The 21,018-nt window shown below is 49.5% G+C and overlaps 1 protein-coding gene across 1 annotated transcript in view; it reads left to right on the top strand.

The window, feature by feature from the left end:
* The window catches only part of LOC112238881 (receptor tyrosine-protein kinase erbB-4-like), a 499,848-nt gene that overhangs the window by 401,966 nt on the left and 76,864 nt on the right, over window positions 1-21,018 (top strand). Inside the window, exons 15-17 of the mRNA XM_042320089.1 lie at window positions 1,231-1,385; window positions 4,749-4,793; window positions 17,788-17,920. Of these exons, the coding sequence (XP_042176023.1) occupies window positions 1,231-1,385; window positions 4,749-4,793; window positions 17,788-17,920 (333 nt within the window). The remainder of the gene's footprint in view (window positions 1-1,230; window positions 1,386-4,748; window positions 4,794-17,787; window positions 17,921-21,018) is intronic.

Below are 21,018 nucleotides of genomic sequence, written 5' to 3' on the forward strand. Positions count from 1 at the left end.
TCGTCAAACAACTGATGGAGGACCGGCTTCATTGTGATATCTATGAAGAGCCTCAATTTGCATATTTATGCCTACACACATCCACACACACACACACATCCTCTCACGCCCACTCATACATATGTACACAAAACACCTCCACATACCCATGCATATTTATTTTAGTCTGATCTGTTCTGCACCTTAAGGGCTGTTGTTGCCTGTTGGGCTCCCTCTGTTGCATTTATTGATGCACATGCAGGCCCATACATTGAACTCCCTCCCTCCCCTCCACCCACCCCCCCGCCGTCACTCCCCTGCCTCTTCTAGCCCATATTACCGCCATAAATTGTGTCTGTGCTGATTGTTATGGTCATTGTGTGTGCTGTGATGGATGGTTATTATCTCCGGCCCTGCTTGCTGGTGTTTTATGTGTCTCGTCTTCCCCCCGTCTCCCTCCTTCCTTCGCACCCACGTTCTTCTCTCCTCTACTATCATATCTCTCGTCTCTCTCGCTCTCCCATCTCTCTCTCGCTCCTCCCGTCATCTGTCCCCCTCTAACTATCCCCATCTCTCATCTCTCTCTTTGTCTCTTTCTCTCTCTCTCTCTCTCTCTCTCTCTCTCTCTCTCTCTCTCTCTCTCTCTCTCTCTCTTACGCTCTCTATCCCCCTCTCTCTTTGTCCCCTGTCTCTGCTTCCTCTCCTCTCTTTCCTAATATTGAGTTGCACCCCCCTCCCCTTTTGCCCACAGTACAGCATCAATTCGTCGAGGCATGGACTCTTCAAGGTGTCGAAAGTATTCCACAGGGATGCTGGCCCATGTTGACTCCAATGCTTCCTACAGTTGTGTCAAGTTGGCTGGATGTCCTTTGGGTGGTGGACCGTTCTTGATACACACAGGAAACTGTTGAGCGTGAAAAACACAGCAGGGTTGCAGTTCTTTAAACAAACCGGTGCACCTGAAACAAAACCGGTGCAAACCGGTGCACATACTACAATACCCCGTTCAAAGGCACTTACATCTTTTGTCTTGCCCATTGACCCTCTGAATGGCACACATACACAATCCATGTCTCAACTGTCTCAAGGCTTAAAAATCCTTCTTTAACATGTCTCCTCCCCTTCTACACTAATTGAAGTAGAGGTATTAAGTGACATAAATAAGAGATCATAGATTTGACCTATGTCATGGAAAAGGCAGGTGTTCTTAATGTTTTTTACACAGAGTATGTCTCTCTTTCTCTCTCTCAGGGTCCGGATCACTGTGTGAAGTGTCTCCACTTTAAAGATGGTCCTAACTGTGTGGAGAAGTGTCCCGACGGCCTTCAGGGGGCCATCAGCTTCATCTTTAAATATGCAGAGGCCAACAACGAGTGTCATCCCTGTCACTCCAACTGCACGCAGGGGTAAGGTTCACAGTGAGTGTATATGTGGGGTTTTGTGTGTGGGGGTTGTGGGTGTGTTTGGGGGGGCGTCGTGAACTGAATTTGTGCTTTTGTTTTTCATTGTGTACTGTGCATTTGGAAAGTATTCAGACCCTTTGACTTCTCCACTTTTTGTTACGTTACAGCCTTATTCTAAAATGGATTCAATTCATGTTTTTCCTTGTCAATCTACATACAATGCCCCATAATGACAAAGCGAAAACAGACTTTTAGACATTTTTTCAAATGTACCTTATTTACATAAGTATTCAGACCCTTTGCTATGAGACTCGAAATTGAGCTCAGGTGCATCCTGTTTCCATTGATCATCCTTGAGCTGTTTCTACAACTTCATTGGAGTCCAATTCAATTGATTGGACATGATTTGTAAAGTCACACACCAGTGCATGTCAGAGCAAAAACAAAGCCATGAGGTCAAAGAAAGTGTCCGTAGAGCACTGAGACAGGATTGTGTCGAGGCACAGATCTGGGGAAGGGTACCAAAACATTTCTGCAGCATTGAAGGTCCCAAGAACACAGTGGCCTCCATCATTCTTAAATAGAAGAAGTTTGGAACCACCAAAACTCTTCCTAGAGCTGGCCGCCCGGCCAAACTGAGCAATTGACGGAGAAGGGCCTTGGTCAGGGAGGTGACCAAGAACCCAGTGACCAAGAACACTCTGACAGAGCTCCAGAGTTCCTCTGTGGAGATGGGAGAAACTTTCAGAAGGACAACCATCTCTGCAGCCCTCCACCAATCAGGCCTTTAGGTAGAGTAGCCAGACGGAAGCCACTCCTCAGTAAAAGGCACATGACAGCCCGCTTGGAGTTTGCCAAAAGGCACCTAAAGGAATCTCAGACCATGAGAAACAAGATTCTCTGGTCTGATGAAACCAAGATTGAACTCTTTGGCCTGAATCACGTCCTCTCAAGCATCACATCTGGAGGAAACCTGGCACCATAATTACGGTGAAGCATGGGGGTGGCAGCATCATGCTGTGGAGATGTTTTTCAGCGGCAGGGACTGGGAGACTAGTCAGGATCGAGGGAAAGATTAACGGAGCACAGTACAGAGAGATCCTTGATAAAAACCTGCTCCAGAGAGATCAGGACCTCAGACTGGGGTGAAGGTTCACCTTCCAACAGGACAATAACCCTAAGCACACAGCCAAGACAATGCAGGAGTGGCTTTGGCACAAGACTCTGAATGTCCTTGAGTGGTCCAGCCAGCCCAGACTTGAACCCAATCGAACAACTCTGGAGAGACCTGGAAATAGCTGAACAGCGACGCTCCCCATTCAACCTGACATAGTTTGAGAGGATCTGCAGAGAAGAATAGGAGAAACTCCCCAAACACAGGTGTGCCAAGCTTATAGCGTCATACCCAAGAAGACTTGATGCTGTAATCGCTGCCAAAGGTACTTCAACAAAGTACTGAGTAAAGGGTCTGAATACTTATGTAAATGTCATATTTCAATGTTTTATATTTGATACATTTGCAAACAAATCTTAAAACCTGTTTCTGCTTTGTCATTATGGGGTATTGTGTGTATATTGATGAGGATAACAAATAAAATACAAATTTGGAATAAGACTGTAACGTAACAACATGTGGAAAAATTCTGAAGGTCTGAATACTTTCCAAAGCACTGTATGTCTGTGTTTTGGCTTTCTGCAGAGTGTGCACGTTTATGTTGTTGTGTGCATGGTTGCGTATCACATCAGCAGTCTGAATGACTAATGACCCTGGGAGGACAGAATACTGTTCATTTACTTCTACATTGTTTGTTTCACTGGCAAGACAAGGGCAGACTAATCCCCATTGTAAAGCCAAGGTCAACATGATAACCAGAGGAAAACAATATCTGTGTCATGCTCTGTTTCATCCACAGTACAACAGCTCTCAGCACAACACACACACACACACACACAAACACCTTGCTATGCTCCCCTCGGTGCTGACCCCTTGTAACTCGGTGTTCCCATATCCAGCCAATGTTTATCAGTGTCTCCAGACACACACACACTCACTCACTCACACGTACGCACGCACCCACAGGAACTGCAAAATACCCAGGTGAAAGAGAGAGGCAGAGAGAGAGAGAGAGAGAGAGAAAGGCTGCAAAAGAGATTCCGCTCTCCCTCTGCTCTCTGAGTGCTGTGAAGCCTGCGATGTAATGTTTAGCAGCAGAAGGAAGGAGACAGATATCATTTGGTATTGCAGTCAGTCAGTCCACCGGGCTGGCCCCGCACGTCTTGTGTTCTATTTCCTCGTGACTGGCAGACAGCCAGCTCACAACTCCATCTACCCATAACAACATTGTTACAAAATATAATGGAAATGAGTGTATCTGTGGAAATGCCATCTTGACACTTTGTCAAAATAACTGTTCCCAGGCTGCCCTTCAGTTCAGACACTCAGAGATCATCAACAGACTCAGAGATCATCTCTGTTACTCCCCCTCTTCCTCTCCCGCCAAAGTGCTATCAGGGCAATTCGTATTATTCTGTATGTAAATATGTGACACTACATTTAGTATGATATATTACGTTACGTTAGATTACATTATGAATGGAATAGCGGTCATACAATATCATATGAATTAGAGGATGTATAGTATCATACGTCTTTCCTGGTTGTACAATAGCGTACGAATTGGATGGCGTAAGTTGTCATAGTATTAATGTATACTATTATACGTCTTAATCTGAGACCAGGTTGCTTGTTGCGTTGTTGCAACAAAGGAGAATTACGGGGAGAATTTACATTAGTGGTTAGGTGAACTAACGACAAAGGTTATGATAATTTGTGTGAAAGGTTAGGGGAGCTAAAACGACAAAGGTTAGGTGAATTTACATAGTGGGTTTGGTGAATTGGGTTATGTTTTGAATAAGGATTAGGGAATGGGTTAGCTAAAATGTTACAGTTGTCCTCGACGCGACTCGAACATGGAACCTATGGATTGCTAGATGGTCTCAGTTTACGCCCAACCTCCCTACTTTTATTTCTATCTAAAGTAACTACAACATTAGGTAGGTATCATGCATCTTGGAGGTGCTCAGAAATACGTAAAGTATGTTTCGTATGGCTCTGAGCCCAGGCTGCTCCCTCTCCCCCTACCCTCTTTACATCAAAGAGCTACACCATCCAGTATCCTGACTCCCTTACGCTCTGATTCTTGTTTCTGTACCCTTTTTTCTCTGTGACTGTCTGTCATCGCTCGGTTCTTTCTGTGGACAGAACATACTGACACAGCTCTAGGAGCTATAGCACAGATTCAAGACACTGAGACGGACGCTGGACTGATTGATTAATTCATTGTTTTGTTTCTCCCTCTCATCTAGGTGTATTGGACCCAGACTGCAGGACTGTATTGGCATGATGGACAGGTAAATATCTCTTCAAATCCCTACTGTCACTTCCTTCTCTGTCCCTAGGACAGACTGCCTACACACACAGAGACACAGGTTCAGCTTTCATTCATTAGCAATTTGTAAGTACAAATGCATACATTGGAATTGATCTTCGATGAGCGCACAATAGTAAAAAAGATAAGATACTCTCGCCAACAGACAACACTGGTTGAAATAACGGCCTAACAACCAACTATGCTTATATTTACCCAAAATATATGTTCCCACAACTGAGGTTTGTTAGAAAGCAAGGAGGAGAAGAAGAGAAGAAGAGAGCGAGAGAGAGACATAGAGAGAGACAGAGACAGCAAGAGAGACAGAGACAGCGAGAGAGACATAGAGAGAGACAGAGAGAGAGACAAAGAGAGAGACATAGAGAGAGACATAGAGAGAGAGAGAGACATAGAGACAGAGAGAGAGACAGAGAGAGAGACATAGAGACAGAGAGAGAGACAGAGAGAGAGACAGAGAGAGAGACATAGAGAGAGACAGAGACAGAGAGAGAGACATAGAGACAGAGAGAGACAGACATAGAGAGAGACAAAGAGAGAGACAGCGAGAGACGGAGAGAGACCGAGACCGAGAGGGGGAGAGAGGAGCAGGCAGGTAGTGTGAATAATGTTTAGCTCTGAGGCCAAAAGTGTGTGCATGTTTGTGTGTGCATGTGTGTGAATCCGTGTGTGTGTCCCTGCACGGGCTTGTGTTTTACTCTGCTCTTGATAAATTGGTAGCGCTTTGCTTTTGTTCTCGTGGGGAAAAGGAAGAAAACGCCACTAACCGTTCCAAGCAAATGGATTTACGATTTCATGACAGACAGTTTGTTTCTGGGGGAGGAGATGGGGGTGGGGGGGGTATGGGGGAGGAGGAGGGGGAATACATGAGAGAAGGGAGTGTGGCGAGAGGAAATGAACAAGGAGGACAGGAAAGACAAGAAGAGGGGGACAGTAACACAGAAGTTATAAAGACCCAATGGAACAGTATCCCCCTCTAGGATGATGTCCAGAAATAAACAGCACAGCAGAAGGATGCCATATTGGCTTACAACACAGACCCAAACAAAGGCCTAGTGAAAAACAGTTTGCGAAGCCTCCTGATCTGAAGGCTGAGCTGAAGGAAGCTATGTATGGGCAGAGAGAGAAGGGGCAGTAATGACTGCTAATTTACTACAAGCTGGAGCCAGAGGGAAGGATTGCATCCCAAATGGTACCTCATTCCCTATATAGAGCACTACTTTTGACCAGAGCCCCTGTGGCACTAGGGAATAGGTTGCCATTTGAGACACAGAGAGAGCATGCCATAGCCTGGGTCTCACTCTCCATTGATCCATTGCTCATCTATCTGAGGCAGTCTGGGGAAACTGTTGTGGTGATCTGATAGTGAGGGAGACGCTTTGGGGTGAGGAGGGGTGGAGAAGGGGTAACGCGGGGTGTAGAGGGGGTGACGCGGGTGAAGAGGGGTGGAGAGGGGTGGAGGGTGGAGTGGGTGACGCGGGGTGAGGAGTGGTGGAGAAGGGGTAACGCGGGGTGGAGAGGGGTGGAGAGTGGGTGACGCGGGGTGGAGAGGGGTGGAGAGTGGGTGACGGGGTGAGGAGGAGGGGTGGAGAAGGGGGGGTGGAGAGTGGGTGACGCGGGGAGGGGGTAACGGAGAGGGGTGGAGAGTGGAGAGTGGGAGGGTGAGGAGGGGTGGAGAAGGGGGGGTGGAGAGGGTGTGGAGAAGGGGGTGAAGAGGGTGGAGAGGGTGGAGAGTGGGTGACGAGGGTGAGGAGGGGTGGAGAAGGGGTAACGCGGGGAGAGGGGAGAGGGTGGGTGGGTGACGGGGGTGAGGAGGGGTGGAGAAGGGGTGAGACGGGGGTGGAGAGGGGTGGAGAGGGGTGACGCGGGGTGGAGAAGGGTGGAGAGTGGGTGACGCGGGGTGGAGAGGGGGGTGGAGAAGGGGTGACGGGGTGGGGGGGTGGAGAGGGGTGGAGAGGGGGTGAAGAGGGGTGGAGAGGGGTGGAGAGGGGTGACGCAGGGTGAGGAGGGGTGGAGAAGGGGTGGAGAGGGGGTGACGCGGGATGGAGGGTGGTGAGTGGTGGAGAGGGGTGATGGAGAGGGTGGGTGACGCGGGGTGGAGAGGGGTGGAGAGTGGGTGACGCGGGGTGAGGAGGGGTGGAGAAGAAGGGTGTGACGCGGGGTGAAGAGGGGTGAGGGGTGGGGGGGTGACGCAGGGTGAAGAGGGGTGGAGAGGGGGTGAGGATGGGTGGAGAAGGGGTGATGCGGGGTGGAGAGGGGTGAAGAGGGGGTGGAGAGGGGGAGAGGGGGTGAGGCGGGTGGAGAAGGGGTGAGAAGGGTGGAGAGTGGGTGACGGGGTGGGGTGGAGAGGGGGTGGAGAGGGGGTGAGAGGGGTGAGAAGGGGTGAGGGGGTGGAGAAGGGGGGTGACGCGGGGTGGAGAGGGGTGGAGAGTGACGCAGGGGGTGGAGAGGGGGGGTGGTGGATGGGTGGAGAAGGGGTGATGCGGGGTGGAGAGGGGTGGAGAGGGGTGAAGGGTGAAGGGGGAGAGGGGTGAGAGTGGGTGACGGGGTGGAGAGGGGTGGAGAGTGGGTGACGCGGGGTGAAGAGGGGTGACACGGGGTGAAGAGGGGTGGAGGGGTGGAGAGTGGGTGACGCGGGGTGAAGAGGGGTGAGGGGGTGAAGAAGGGGTAACGCGGGTGAAGAGGGGTGGAGAGGGGTTGAGGATGGGTGACGAGGGGTGAAGAGGGGTGGAGAGGGGTTGAGGATGGGTGGAGAAGGGTGATGCGGGGTGAAGAGGGGTGAAGAGGGGTGGAGAGGGGGTGATGCGGGGTTGGGTGGAGAAGGGGTGATGCGGGGGTGAAGAGGGGTGGAGAGGGGTGGAGAGGGGTGACGGGGTGGGGTGAAGAGGGTGAAGAGGGGTGAGAGGGGTGAAGAGGGGTTGAAGGGTGAGAGGGGTGGAGAGGGGTGGAGAGTGGGTGACGGGTGAGGGTGAAGAGGGGGTGGAGAGGGGTGAGGATGGGTGGAGAAGGGGTGATGACGGGGGTGGAGAGGGGTGGAGGGTGAAGAGGGTGGAGAGGGGGTGAGGGGGTGAGAGGGGTGAGAGGGTGGAGAGGGGGTGAGGATGGGTGGAGAAGGGGTGATGAGGGGTGGAGAGGGGTGAAGAGGGGAGGGGTGACGCGGGGTGGAGAGGGGTGGAGAGGTGTGACGCGGGTGAAGTGGAGAGGGGTGGAGAGTGGGTGGAGACGGGGTCAAGGGGGTGGAGAGGGGTGAAGGGTTGGGGGAGAGGGGATGAGAAGGGTGAAGCGGGGTGGAGAGGGGTTGACGCAGGGTGAAGAGGGGTGGAGGGGTGGAGGGGTTGACGCAGGGTGAAGAGGGGTGGAGAGGGGTGGAGAGTGGGTGACGCGGGGGGGGTGAAGAGGGGTGGAGAGGGGTGACGCGGGTGAGAGGGGGTGACGGGTGGAGAGTGGGTGACACGGGGTGAAGAGGGGTGGAGAGGGGTGGAGAGTGGGTGACGCGGGGTGAAGAGGGGTGGAGAAGGGTTAACGCGGGGTGGAGAGGGGTGGAGAGGGGTGACGAGGGTGAAGAGGGGTGGAGAGGGGGGGGTTGAGGATGGGTGGAGAAGGGGTGAAGAGGGGTGGAGAGGGGGTGACACGGGGTTGGGTGGAGAAGGGGTGATGACGGGGTGAAGAGGGGTGGAGAGGGGTGGAGAGTGGGTGACGCGGGGGGGAGGGGTGAAGAGGGGGTGGAGAGGGGTGGAGAGTGGGTGACGCAGGGTGAAGAGGGGTGGAGAGGGGTTGACGCAGGGGGTGAAGAGGGGTGGAGGGGTGGAGGGGGTGAAGAGGGGTGACGGAGTGAAGAGGGGTGGAGGGGTGGAGAGTGGGTGACGCGGGGACGCGGGGTGAAGAGGGATTGACGCAGGGTGAAGAGGGGTGAAGAGGGGGTGAAGAGGGGTGGAGAGTGGGTGGAGAGTGGGTGACGCGGGGTGAGGAGGGGTGGAGAGGGGGTGGAGAGGGTGGAAGAGGGGTGGACGCAGGGGAAGAGGGGTGAAGAGGGGTGGAGAGGGGGGTGGACGAGGGTGAAGAGGGGTGGAGAGGGGTTGACGCAGGGTGAAGAGGGGGTGGAGAGGGGGTGATGCGGGGTGGAGAGGGGGTGGAGGGGGTGACGCAGGGTGAAGAGGGGTGGAGAGGGGGTGACGCGGGGTGAAGAGGGGTGGAGAGGGGTTGACGCAGGGTGAAGAGGGGTGGAGGGGTGGAGGGGGTGACGCAGGGTGAAGAGGGGTGACGAGGGTGAAGGGGTGGAGAGGGGGTGAAGAGGGGTGGAGGGTGAAGAGGGTGAAGAGGGGTGGAGGGGTGGAGGGGGTTGACGCAGGGTGAAGAGGGGTGGAGAGGGGTTGACGCCGGGTGAAGAGGGGTGGAGAGGGGGTGAAGAGGGGGAGAGGGGTGGAGGGTGAAGGGGTGGAGAGGGGTTGACGCAGGGTGAAGAGGGGTGGAGAGGGGAAGAGGGGTGGAGAGGGGGTTGATGCAGGGTGAAGAGGGGTGGAGAGGGGTTGACGCAGGGTGAAGAGGGGGGGTGGAGAGGGGTTGACGCAGGGTGAAGAGGGGTGGAGGAAGAGGGTGACGCAGGGTGAAGAGGGGTGGAGAGAGGGGGTGAAGAGGGGTGGAGGGGGTGACGCAGGGTGAAGAGGGGTGGAAGGGGGGTGTAGAGGGGTTGACGCAGGGTGAAGAGGGGTGGAGAGGGTGTGACGCAGGGTGAAGAGGGGTGGAGAGGGTGTGACGCAGGGTGAAGAGGGGTGGAGAGGGGTTGACGCAGGGTGAGGAAAGTGCTACTAGACTGATAAAGGCTGTCAGGGGAAAAACCTTCATACATATGTTGACAGCTGAGTAACACAATACACTGATAGTACTGTGGGGCATGCCAGTTTGGTAAAGTGGCTTTTTAACATTATTTTACAGAGGCTATGGTTTAACTGAGCAGAATAGCTAGGCAGCTTATAGCTGCTCGGGGTGCCTCTCAACAAAGCCTCTCAACGCTCAGACAGACATATACATTTAGTTCTACAGCTTATCTGACATTGTGTCAGCCGCTGCTGTGTGAGGCTGTCTCACATAATAGAGACTAGACGTACTGTCATCTGCACTTTCTGACACCCTCTGGACTTTTACCCTCTCTCTCACACACACACTCACAGTCTTGTACAGCTAACCTTGTGGGGACACAATTCTAAATCCTATTTTCCTAACCCCTAACCCTAACCCGTACTCTTACCCTAACTCTAACCTTAACCTAAAAACCTAACCTTAACCAAAATCATCAGAGAACTCTGTACCTCCACCATAACCTCAAAACAGAACAGAAGAAAGACAAGCCCGAGCTAAAGTAAGGAAACACAAACATAGAACCTGAAAACCAGCAAACAAAGGCTCAAAGATCATTATTATGGACAACCAAGAGTACCTCTCTGAAGCCCACCGACAACTCTCTAGTACACACCATTATACTCCTATCTCTGCTTCTACACAGATCTAGACACAAATAAAAAAATCAGACAGATAATATCAGATCTCTACGGAAAGAAATACATTACACATAGACAAAAGGAATATCTAGATGGACCAGAATTACCCAGACAGAGACTCTTCTATTTCCGCCCTAAGATCCACCAAACACCAGATACATGGACAGTCCCTTTTGAGGTCCTGAAGGGAAAAACTATTGTGTCCGACTGTGGGAGTGTGTCCTCGCCAGCAGCCAAATTAATTGACTACCTCCTCACTCCCATCTCACAAAATCACCCTAGCTACCTTTAGTACACATACCATTTCATAGACACACTTCACAACATTCCAGTGCCAGCACATGCATACCTATTCACTCTAGATATAGATTCTCTACACCAACATCAAATCAAATCAAATTTTATTTGTCACTTACACATGGTTAGCAGATGTTAATGTGAGTGTAGCGAAATGCTTGTGCTTCTAGTTCCGACAATGCAGTAATAACCAACAAGTAATCTAACAATTCCAAAACTACTGTCTTATACACAGTGTAAGGGGATAAAGAATATGTACATAAGGATATATGAATGAGTGATGGTACAGAGCAGCATAGGCAAGATACAGTAGATGGTATCGGGTACAGTATATACATATGAGATGAGTATGTAAACAAAGTGGCATAGTTAAAGTGGCTAGTGATACATGTATTACATAAGGATGCAGTCGATGATATAGAGTACAGTATATACATATGCATATGAGATGAATAATGTAGGGTAAGTAACATTATATAGGGTAGCATTGTTTAAAGTGGCTAGTGATATATTTACATCATTTCCCATCAATTCCCATTATTAAAGTGGCTGGAGTTGAGTCAGTGTCAGTGTCAGTGTGTTGGCAGCAGCCACTCAATGTTAGTGGTGGCTGTTTAACAGTCTGATGGCCTTGAGATAGAAGCTGTTTTTCAGTCTCTCGGTCCCAGCTTTGATGCACCTGTACTGACCTCGCCTTCTGGATGATAGCGGGGTGAACAGGCAGTGGCTCGGGTGGTTGATGTCCTTGATGATCTTTATGGCCTTCCTGTAACATCGGGTGGTGTAGGTGTCCTGGAGGGCAGGTAGTTTGCCCCGGTGATGCGTTGTGCAGACCTCACTACCCTCTGGAGAGCCTTACGGTTGAGGGCGGAGCAGTTGCCGTACCAGGCGGTGATACAGCCCGCCAGGATGCTCTCGATTGTGCATCTGTAGAAGTTTGTGAGTGCTTTTGGTGACAAGCCGAATTTCTTCAGCCTCCTGAGGTTGAAGAGGCGCTGCTGCGCCTTCTTCATGATGCTGTCTGTGTGAGTGGACCAATTCAGTTTGTCTGTGATGTGTATGCCGAGGAACTTAAAACTTGCTACCCTCTCCACTACTGTTCCATCGATGTGGATAGGGGGGTGTTCCTTCTGCTGTTTCCTGAAGTCCACAATCATCTCCTTAGTTTTGTTGACGTTGAGTGTGAGGTTATTTTCCTGACACCACACTCCGAGGGCCCTCACCTCCTCCCTGTAGGCCGTCTCGTCATTGTTGGTAATCAAGCCTACCACTGTTGTGTCGTCCGCAAACTTGATGATTGAGTTGGAGGCGTGCGTGGCAACGCAGTCGTGGGTGAACAGGGAGTACAGGAGAGGGCTCAGAACGCACCCTTGTGGGGCCCCAGTGTTGAGGATCAGCGGGGAGAAGATGTTGTTGCCTACCCTCACCACCTGGGGGCGGCCCGTCAGGAAGTCCAGTACCCAGTTGCACAGGGCGGGGTCGAGACCCAGGGTCCCGAGCTTGGAGGGTACTATGGTGTTGAATGCCGAGCTGTAGTCAATGAACAGCATTCTCACATAAGTATTCCTCTTGTCCAGATGGGTTAGGGCAGTGTGCAGTGTGGTTGAGATTGCATCGTCTGTGGACCTATTTGGGCGGTAAGCAAATTGGAGTGGGTCTAGGGTGTCAGGTAGGGTGGAGGTGATATGGTCCTTGACTAGTCTCTCACAGCACTTCATGATGACGGATGTGAGTGCTACGGGCGGTAGTCGTTTAGCTCAGTTACCTTAGCTTTCTTGGGAACAGGAACAATGGTGGCCCTCTTGAAGCATGTGGGAACAGCAGACTGGTATAGGGATTGATTGAATATGTCCGTAAACACACCGGCCAGCTGGTCTGCGCATGCTCTGAGGGCGCGGCTGGGGATGCCGTCTGGGCCTGCAGCCTTGCGAGGGTTAACACGTTTAAATGTCTTACTCACCTCGGCTGCAGTGAAGGAGAGACCGCATGTTTTCATTGCAGGCCGTGTCAGTGGCACTGTATTGTCCTCAAAGCGGGCAAAAAAGTTATTTAGTCTGCCTGGGTGCAAGACATCCTGGTCCGTGACTGGGCTGGATTTCTTCCTGTGGTCCGTGATTGACTGTAGACCCTGCCACATGCCTCTTGTGTCTGAGCCGTTGAATTGAGATTCTACTTTGTCTCTGTACTGACGCTTAGCTTGTTTAATAGCCTTGCGGAGGGAATAGCTGCACTGTTTGTATTCAGTCATGTCACCAGACACCTTGCCCTGATTAAAAGCAGTGGTTCGCGCTTTCAGTTTCACACGAATGCTTCCATCAATCCACGGTTTCTGGTTAGGGAATGTTTTAATCGTTGCTATGGGAACGACATCTTCAACGCACGTTCTAATGAACTCGCACACCGAATCAGCGTATTCGTCAATGTTGTTGTCTGACGCAATACGAAACATCTCCCAGTCCACGTGATGGAAGCAGTCTTGGAGTGTGGAGTCAGCTTGGTCGGACCAGCGTTGGACAGACCTCAGCGTGGGAGCTTCTTGTTTTAGTTTCTGTTTTAGTTTCTGTCTGTAGGCAGGGATCAACAAAATGGAGTCGTTGTCAAGTTTGACAGCAGTGGAATCTACACTCCGGAGATTTCCAGATCCATATAGACCAGACTCACACCTCCTACAGCTTCTGGAACTTGGCTAAAGAAACAATGATTTCACATTTAATAATAAACACTACAGTACGTACAGATTTTTGGGACGCGATAAGTAAAAAGTTCACCCCAGCCTATGCTAATATTGATATGGCAGACTGGGAGTTGAGAGTCCTGGCTAAATGCCCATTGCGTCCCATGTTTTATAGACGATACCTGGATGATGTGTGGGAACATGATCTGGTACATTTCACAACATTCACTGAAATACTCAATAACCATCATCCTACCATAACAGTTAAATGTGTCATCCACCCACATACAATCATTTTTTTATTCCAGATACTGACACGCACATAGTCTCTTTACAAACAAAGTATATTTCAAGGACACAGACACACATGCCCTACTCCACAATTCCAGTTATCACCCAAAACATCCATTCACGGGCATTGTCAAATCACAACTCATGAGATTCCATAGACTATGTACACAAGAGAAAGACTTCCATTCACCCACACAGACCCTATTTAGTGCACTGGGGAAGAGGGGATACTCAAAGCGGTCACTGAGGTACATAAAGGCAAACACACTGGCAGGCCTCATCCAGAACAGGATGTTTGATCCCCCAACCCTAACACACGGGCAGGCCTCATCCAGAACAGAATGTTTGATCATCCCAACCCTAACACTGGCAGGCCTCATCCAGAACAGAATGTTTGATCCCCCAACCTAACACACTGGCACACTGGCAGGCCTCATCCAGAACAGAATGTTTGATCCCCCAACCCTAACACACTGGCCAGCCTCATGCAGAACAGAATGTTTGATCCCCCAACCCTAACACACTGGCAGGCCTCAAGAACAGAATGTTTGATCCCCCAACCCTAACACATGGCAGGCCTCATGCAGAACAGAATGTTTGATCCCCCAACCCTAACACATTGGGCAGGCCTCATGCAGAACAGAATGTTTGATCCCCCAACCCTAACACACTGAAGGCCTCATCCAGAACAGAATGTTTGATCCCCCAACCCTAACACACTGGCAGGCCTCATCCAGAACAGAATGTTTGATCCCCCAACCCTAACACACTGGCAGGCCCTAACAGAATGTTTGATCCCCCCAACCCTAACTGGCAGGCCTCATCCAGAACAGAATGTTTGATCCCCCAACCCTAACCACTGGCAACACACAGAATGGCATGCCTCATCCAGAACAGAATGTTTGATCCCCCCCTAACAACCCCAACACACTGGCAGGCCTCATCCAGAACAGAATGTTTGATCCCCCCAACCCTAACACATTGGCAGGCCTCATGCAGAACAGAACGTTTGATCCCCCGCACCCTAACACCCTAACACACTTCCAGAACAGAATGTTCTGGAATATTTACTCAATCTGTTTTTTTATATTTTATATTTAATTGTATAATATCAAGCACTTTAACATAGCACTTATCTTTGGAGCACTTAATCCCTTCATCCTTTGGGGGGGATTTCCATGTACTTATTTAGTTATTTATTTAATTGATCCAGTTTGTGTGTTTTATTATGATTTTATTATATACATTTTTTTTTTTATTGAATGTTTTTTATCCTCAGCACTTTATCAATAATTGTCTTCCTCCTGTTGTTGAACTGTTTTGGTGAGCCCTCTGAGCTCTCGGGTTTTCATGTTCTCTCACCCTCTCCAGACCAGTCGGATGTTTAATACAGAAACAGGGCAGAAAGCTGCAATAGGCCCGTGTAACCCAATGTTTGATACCAGCATTAACAGAAGCCCTCTAAAACCTAACCGTAACCTAAAAACCTGACCCCTAAACCTAACCCTAACCCTAACCCTAGCTCCTAACCCTAACCCTAACCCTAACCCTAGCCCATGCAACCCAATGTTTGATACCAGCATTAACAGAAACCCTCTAAAACCTAACCGTAACCTAAAAACCTGAACCCTAACCCTAAACCTAACCCTAGCTCCTAACCCTAAACCTAACCCTAAACCTAACCCTAGCTCCTAAACCTAACCCTAAACCTAACCCTAGCTCCTAACCCTAAACCTAACCCTAAAACTAACCCTAGCTCCTAACCCTAAACCTAACCCTAAACCTAACACTAGCTCTTAACCCTAAACCTAACCCTAAACCTAACCCTAAACCTAACCCTAGCTCCTAACCCTAAACCTAACCCTAGCTCCTAACCCTAAAACTAACCCTAGCTCCTAACCCTAAACCTAACCCTAAACCTAACCCTAGCTCCTAACCCTAAACCTAACCCTAGCTCCTAACCCTAAACCTAACCCTAGCTCCTAACCCTAAACCTAACCCTAGCTCCCCTAACCCCCTAGCTCCTAACCCTAGCTCCTAACCCTAGCTCCTAACCCTAGCTCCTAACCCTAAACCTAACCCTAAACCTAACCCTAACCCTAACCCTAGCTCCTAACCCTAAACCTAACGCTAAACCTAACCCTAGCTCCTAACCCTAAACCTAACCCTAAAACTAACCCTAGCTCCTAAACCTAACCCTAAACCTAACCCTAGCTCTTAACCCTAAACCTAACCCTAAACCTAACCCTAAACCTAACCCTAGCTCCTAACCCTAAACCTAACCCTAGCTCCTAACCCTAAAACTAACCCTAGCTCCTAACCCTAAACCTAACCCTAAACCTAACCCTAGCTCCTAACCCTAAACCTAACCCTAGCTCCTAACCCTAGCTCCTAACCCTAGCTCCTAACCCTAGCTCCTAACCCTAGCTCCTAACCCTAAACCTAACCCTAAAACTAACCCTAGCTCCTAACCCTAAACCTAACGCTAAACCTAACCCTAGCTCCTAACCCTAAACCTAACCCTAGCTCCTAACCCTAAACCTAACCCTAGCTCCTAACCCTAGCTCCTAAACCTAACCCTAGCTCCTAACCCTAAAACTAACCCTAGCTCCTAAACCTAACTCTAGCTCCTAACCCTAAACCTAACCCTAGCTCCTAACCCTAAACCTAACCCTAGCTCCTAACGCTAAACCTAACCCTAGCTCCTAACCCTAAAACTAACCCTAGCTCCTAACACTAATCCTTAACGTAATTCTAACCGCAACACTAATTCTAACCTTAACCCTAAACCAACTGGGGACTAACAAAACATCCCCAGTTGGTCAAATTTATGTTTGTTTACTATTCTTGTGGGGACTTCTGGTCCTCACAAGAATAGTTAAACATGTCCACGCACGCACGCACGCATGCACACACACACACGCACAAACGACGCAACCACACACACACACACACAGGCACACTCACAAACTTTCCCTCCACACACACATACAGTATATACACACTGATTATCATGTTGGCTCGAAATAACAAAAGAGAAAAGGGATGCCGCTCAACAAACACTCTGTCTGCTTTTGACTTATTCCCCCACTCTCTGCTCTCCATTTGGGTGCACCACTACAAATGTTCACTCGGAGTATGCCTAAGCCTGCATACAACTATGTCTCTTGAAGCCACTTCCTGCCGAAAGCACCATGCAGTGCCTTAGTAAAGTAAATCCATCCCTGTAATATTGTGTAGGAGAGAGGTAGAGCTGGGAGAATGAGGATGTTTGTGTCCCAAATGACACCCTATTCTCTATGGGATCAGGTCAAAAGTAGTGCACTACATAGGGAAAAGGGGGCCATTTGGGAAGCACACGATGAGTGAAAGATTGGGAGTTGTTTCATGCGATTCCAAATGAAGTGAGCTGAGGGTGATAACGTTTAATGGGACCTGCTCTTCTCTGTGATCTACCAGACCTGCTCATAGCTTTCCTGCTGATTTAAAGCACGACTGGAGTGTGCCGAAGCACCGCCACTTTCATCTCTTTTGCACTGTTCTGTTCTTCCGTGTGCTCGCAGCCAAATTAGCCCTTTTATTAAGATAGAGGATAGGCATATTCACTCAGATACACCATTTCATCTCACTCCTCATCCACAATATACTGTGGATACGTCCCAAATGCCACCATTTTCCCTATTAAGTGCACCATTTTTTTTACACAGCCATAGGGACATAACTCAATGCTCCCAGTGCAGGCAGATAGACAGAAAGACAGACAGGGGTGTAGAGGGTTAGAGAGATCATGGACAAGGCTGACAAGCAGCAGGACATGTTGTCTTCTCCTGACTCTCATTTCCTTCCCTTCTTCTTTGAACTTACTGCCTAATTTTGTAACAGGACACTTGTAGATGTTAGATCATGTATTTTGTCAAAGGTTGTAAGCTAAGTAAGAATTGTCCTAATTGTGACCTCTGGAGTAAGTGCTTATCAGACCTGGGTTTAAATAGTATTTGTTTTCCATCAAATATTTTGAGCATTTGATTAAGCCTGCTTGGACTGCCAGATGGATAAACTATTCTATCGGTTCCACTTTACCAGACAATAGTAGCTCAATCAAGCGCAGCTAAATGATTAGAAAGAAAACCAATAAGAAGGTTTGGTAACTAGTATCCAGTACTGTGGCCCTATCTCACATCTCTCTCCCTCCTCTCCCTCAGGACTCCCTTGATTGCTGCCGGGGTGATAGGGGGCCTCTTCGTTGTGGTCATTGTGGCTCTGAGTGTAGCCGTGTCTGTCCGCAGGAAGAGCATCAAGAAGAAGAGAGCCCTGCGACGCTTTCTCGAGACAGAGGTACGGCGTGTGAACACACACACACACAAACACGAGACAAGGGTAAGGGCCTCCAGAGATGTGGCTCATAGAAAAAGCTTCCATTGGTCTCATCAAAATATAGGGAATAGGGTGCCTTGAGACACAGACTGAATTTAGAGACTCTCAATAAGACACAGACTGATTGGTTTGACGTTTCAGTTATAGAGTTCATTATTGGTCAAACATTTCCACAATGAATCTCATATTACCGATCTCATTATTTATCTTATGTGTATATCTGTTGTATGGTTGTCACTGTTTTTAATTTTGTTTTTATTGTTGAACTCCGACTACGGAACAAATTTCCCAATTGGGACAATAAAGATATTGAATGATTGATTGAAGTAATAATTAAAGAAAACAGGAGTGAATTGGATCCTACATCCTAGTAGCCTTAGTGAAAAATACGTCACTTACTGCTCTATGAAGAGCTGTAATAACAGCCTTGTGCTTAATGGTATGTGATGTAGTCTATGATGTGTTCTGTGATGTGTGTAGGGCCACTGGTGGCTGGGGCCCGGGGCTATGAGAACACAGAGAGAGCTTAGGGAATAGACCGACAGAGAGGAGAGGAGGTAGAGAGCATCATCTCCAGCTCAAACGAATCACTTTCTCCCCTGAGGCCTTTCTCCCTCCTTTCTCCTTCCTTCCTTTCTCCCTCCTTTCTCCCTCCTCTTCTTCCCTCCTTTCTCCCTCCTATTCTTCCTTCCTCTCTCCCTCCTCTCCCTTCTCTCTCCCTCCTCTCCCTCCTTTCTCCCTCCTCTTCTTCCTTCCTCTCTCCCTTCTCTCTCCCTTCTCTCTCCCTCCTCTCCCTTCTCTCTCCCTCCTTTCCTTTGTTACGGTATAGAACATGAGAACTTCTTTGAAACGGATGTTCTACACAAAAATACCATCAACCCTGGACCCACTCACATGGAACTCACTCAAAGCAACACAAATACAATACCACATCACACGTGTTAAATTAACGAGCATCTTGTTGCTCTACTTCTATAGGCAGTGTTCCACTGTATTGTACCTAGTCCATAAATGTGAACAAAACTACCTATACTGTATAACCATTACTATACTCCTGCTTCCTGTTTACAAACAGAAGCTCAAACAGGAAGTACATGTGACGCGCTCCATAGTGAAATGGTGCACCGAAGCAGAGGCTATGCTGCCGGACGGCTTTGCTAGCACTGACTGGAATATGTTCCACGACTCTGCCAATAGCATCGAAGAACTAACCACCTCCGTCACCGGCTTCATCAGAAAATGCAACGTTGACGTTGTCCCAACTGTGAAGGTATGCTGATTCCCCAAGCAAAAACCCTGGATTAACATTGAGGAATGCCCTAAGCTAAAGGACAGAGCTACCACAAACAGGACTATCGCAGCAGACCCTGAGGCTATGGCAGAGGACACAAACGCGCACAAGAAGCCCCACAATTGACCTCCGAAGAGCCATCAAACAGGCAAAAGGACAATATAGGAACAAGGTGGACTCCTATTACACCGGCTCCGAAGCTACAGTCCATTAAGGATTACAAAGGATGCCTCTCTACTAGACGAACTCAACACTTCAACAAGTGCATGAGGGCCCCAGCCATCCCAGAGGAATAGGTGATCCCGTTCTCTGAGGCGGAAGTGAATAAGGCTTTTAATCTAGTCAACACTCGCAAGGCCCCGGGGCAGGACGGTATTCCAGGGTACGTTCTCAGAGCATGCACAGCCCAGCCGGCAGGCATCTTCACTGTCATTTTCAACCTCTCCTTGTACCAGTCTGTAATCCCCACGTCTCAAGCTGACCCGCATCATTCCTGTTCCCAAGAACTCTGAGGCTACCTGCCATAATGACTACAGCACTACCGTCACTGTACCACTCTATCACTCTGTACCACTCAGAACTGTGCTCAGTGCTTTGAAAGGCTGGTCATGGCACACATCAATTCCATCATCCCAGACACCCTGGACCCACTCCAATTTCTATACTGCCCCAACATATCTACAGATGATGCAATCTCAATTGCACTCCACACTGACCTCTCTCACCTGGACAAGAGACATACCTATGTGAGAATGCCGTTCAACAACATAGTTCCCTCTCATCACCAAGGTCGGGACCCTTGGACTGAACACTTCCCTCTGCAACTGGATCCTGGACTTCATGCCGGGCCAACCCTAGGTGGTGAGAGTATGTAACAAGACCTCCGACACGAGGACCTCCGACATGAGGATCACCTCAACACGGGTGCCCCCCAGTGGTGTATGCTTAGCCCCCCTCTGTACTCCCTGTTCACCCACCACTGTGTGGCCACGCACGACTCCGACTCCATCATCAAGATTCCTGACGACACCAAGGTGGCAGGCCTGATCACCAACAGTGATGAGAAAGCCTACGGGGAGGAAGTCAGAGACCTGGCAGTGTGGTGTCAGGACAACAACCTCTCCATCAACATCATCAAGACCAAGGAGTTGACCCAGGATAGTTCTGAAGAAGTCACTGCGCACCTCTTCTCCCTCAGGAGGCTGAAATAATTAGGCGTGGCCCCTCAGATCCTCAGGAATTTTTACAGCTGCACCATCGAGAGCATCCTGACTGGTTGTATCACCATCTGGTTTGGCAACCGCACTGCCCGCTACCAGAAGGCCATATCGAGGATGGTGTGGCCGGCCCAGCACATCACTAGGGGCAGCTCTCAGCCATCCAGGACGTACACAATATATACAAAAGTATGTGGACATCCCTTCAAATTTGTGGATTTGGCTATTTCAGCCACAGCCATTGCTGTATAAAATCAAGCACACATTCATGCAATCTCTCGTAAAATTTCTGCCCTGCTAGAGTTGCCACGGTCAACTGTAAGTACTGTTATTGTGTAGTGCAAACGTCTAGGAGCAACAACGGCCAAGCCGCGAAGTGGTAAGCCACACAAGCTCACAAAACGGGACCGCTAATGCTGAAGCGTGTAGCTCATAAATATTGTATGTCCTCGGTGTCAACACTCACTACCGAGTTCCAAACGGCCTTTGGAAGCACAAGAACTGTTCGGGAGCTTCATGTGCAGCCGTTCACAAGCCTGAGATCACCATGC

This window comes from Oncorhynchus tshawytscha, linkage group LG03 (assembly GCF_018296145.1).
Source record: "Oncorhynchus tshawytscha isolate Ot180627B linkage group LG03, Otsh_v2.0, whole genome shotgun sequence".
Classification (NCBI taxonomy): domain Eukaryota; kingdom Metazoa; phylum Chordata; class Actinopteri; order Salmoniformes; family Salmonidae; genus Oncorhynchus; species Oncorhynchus tshawytscha.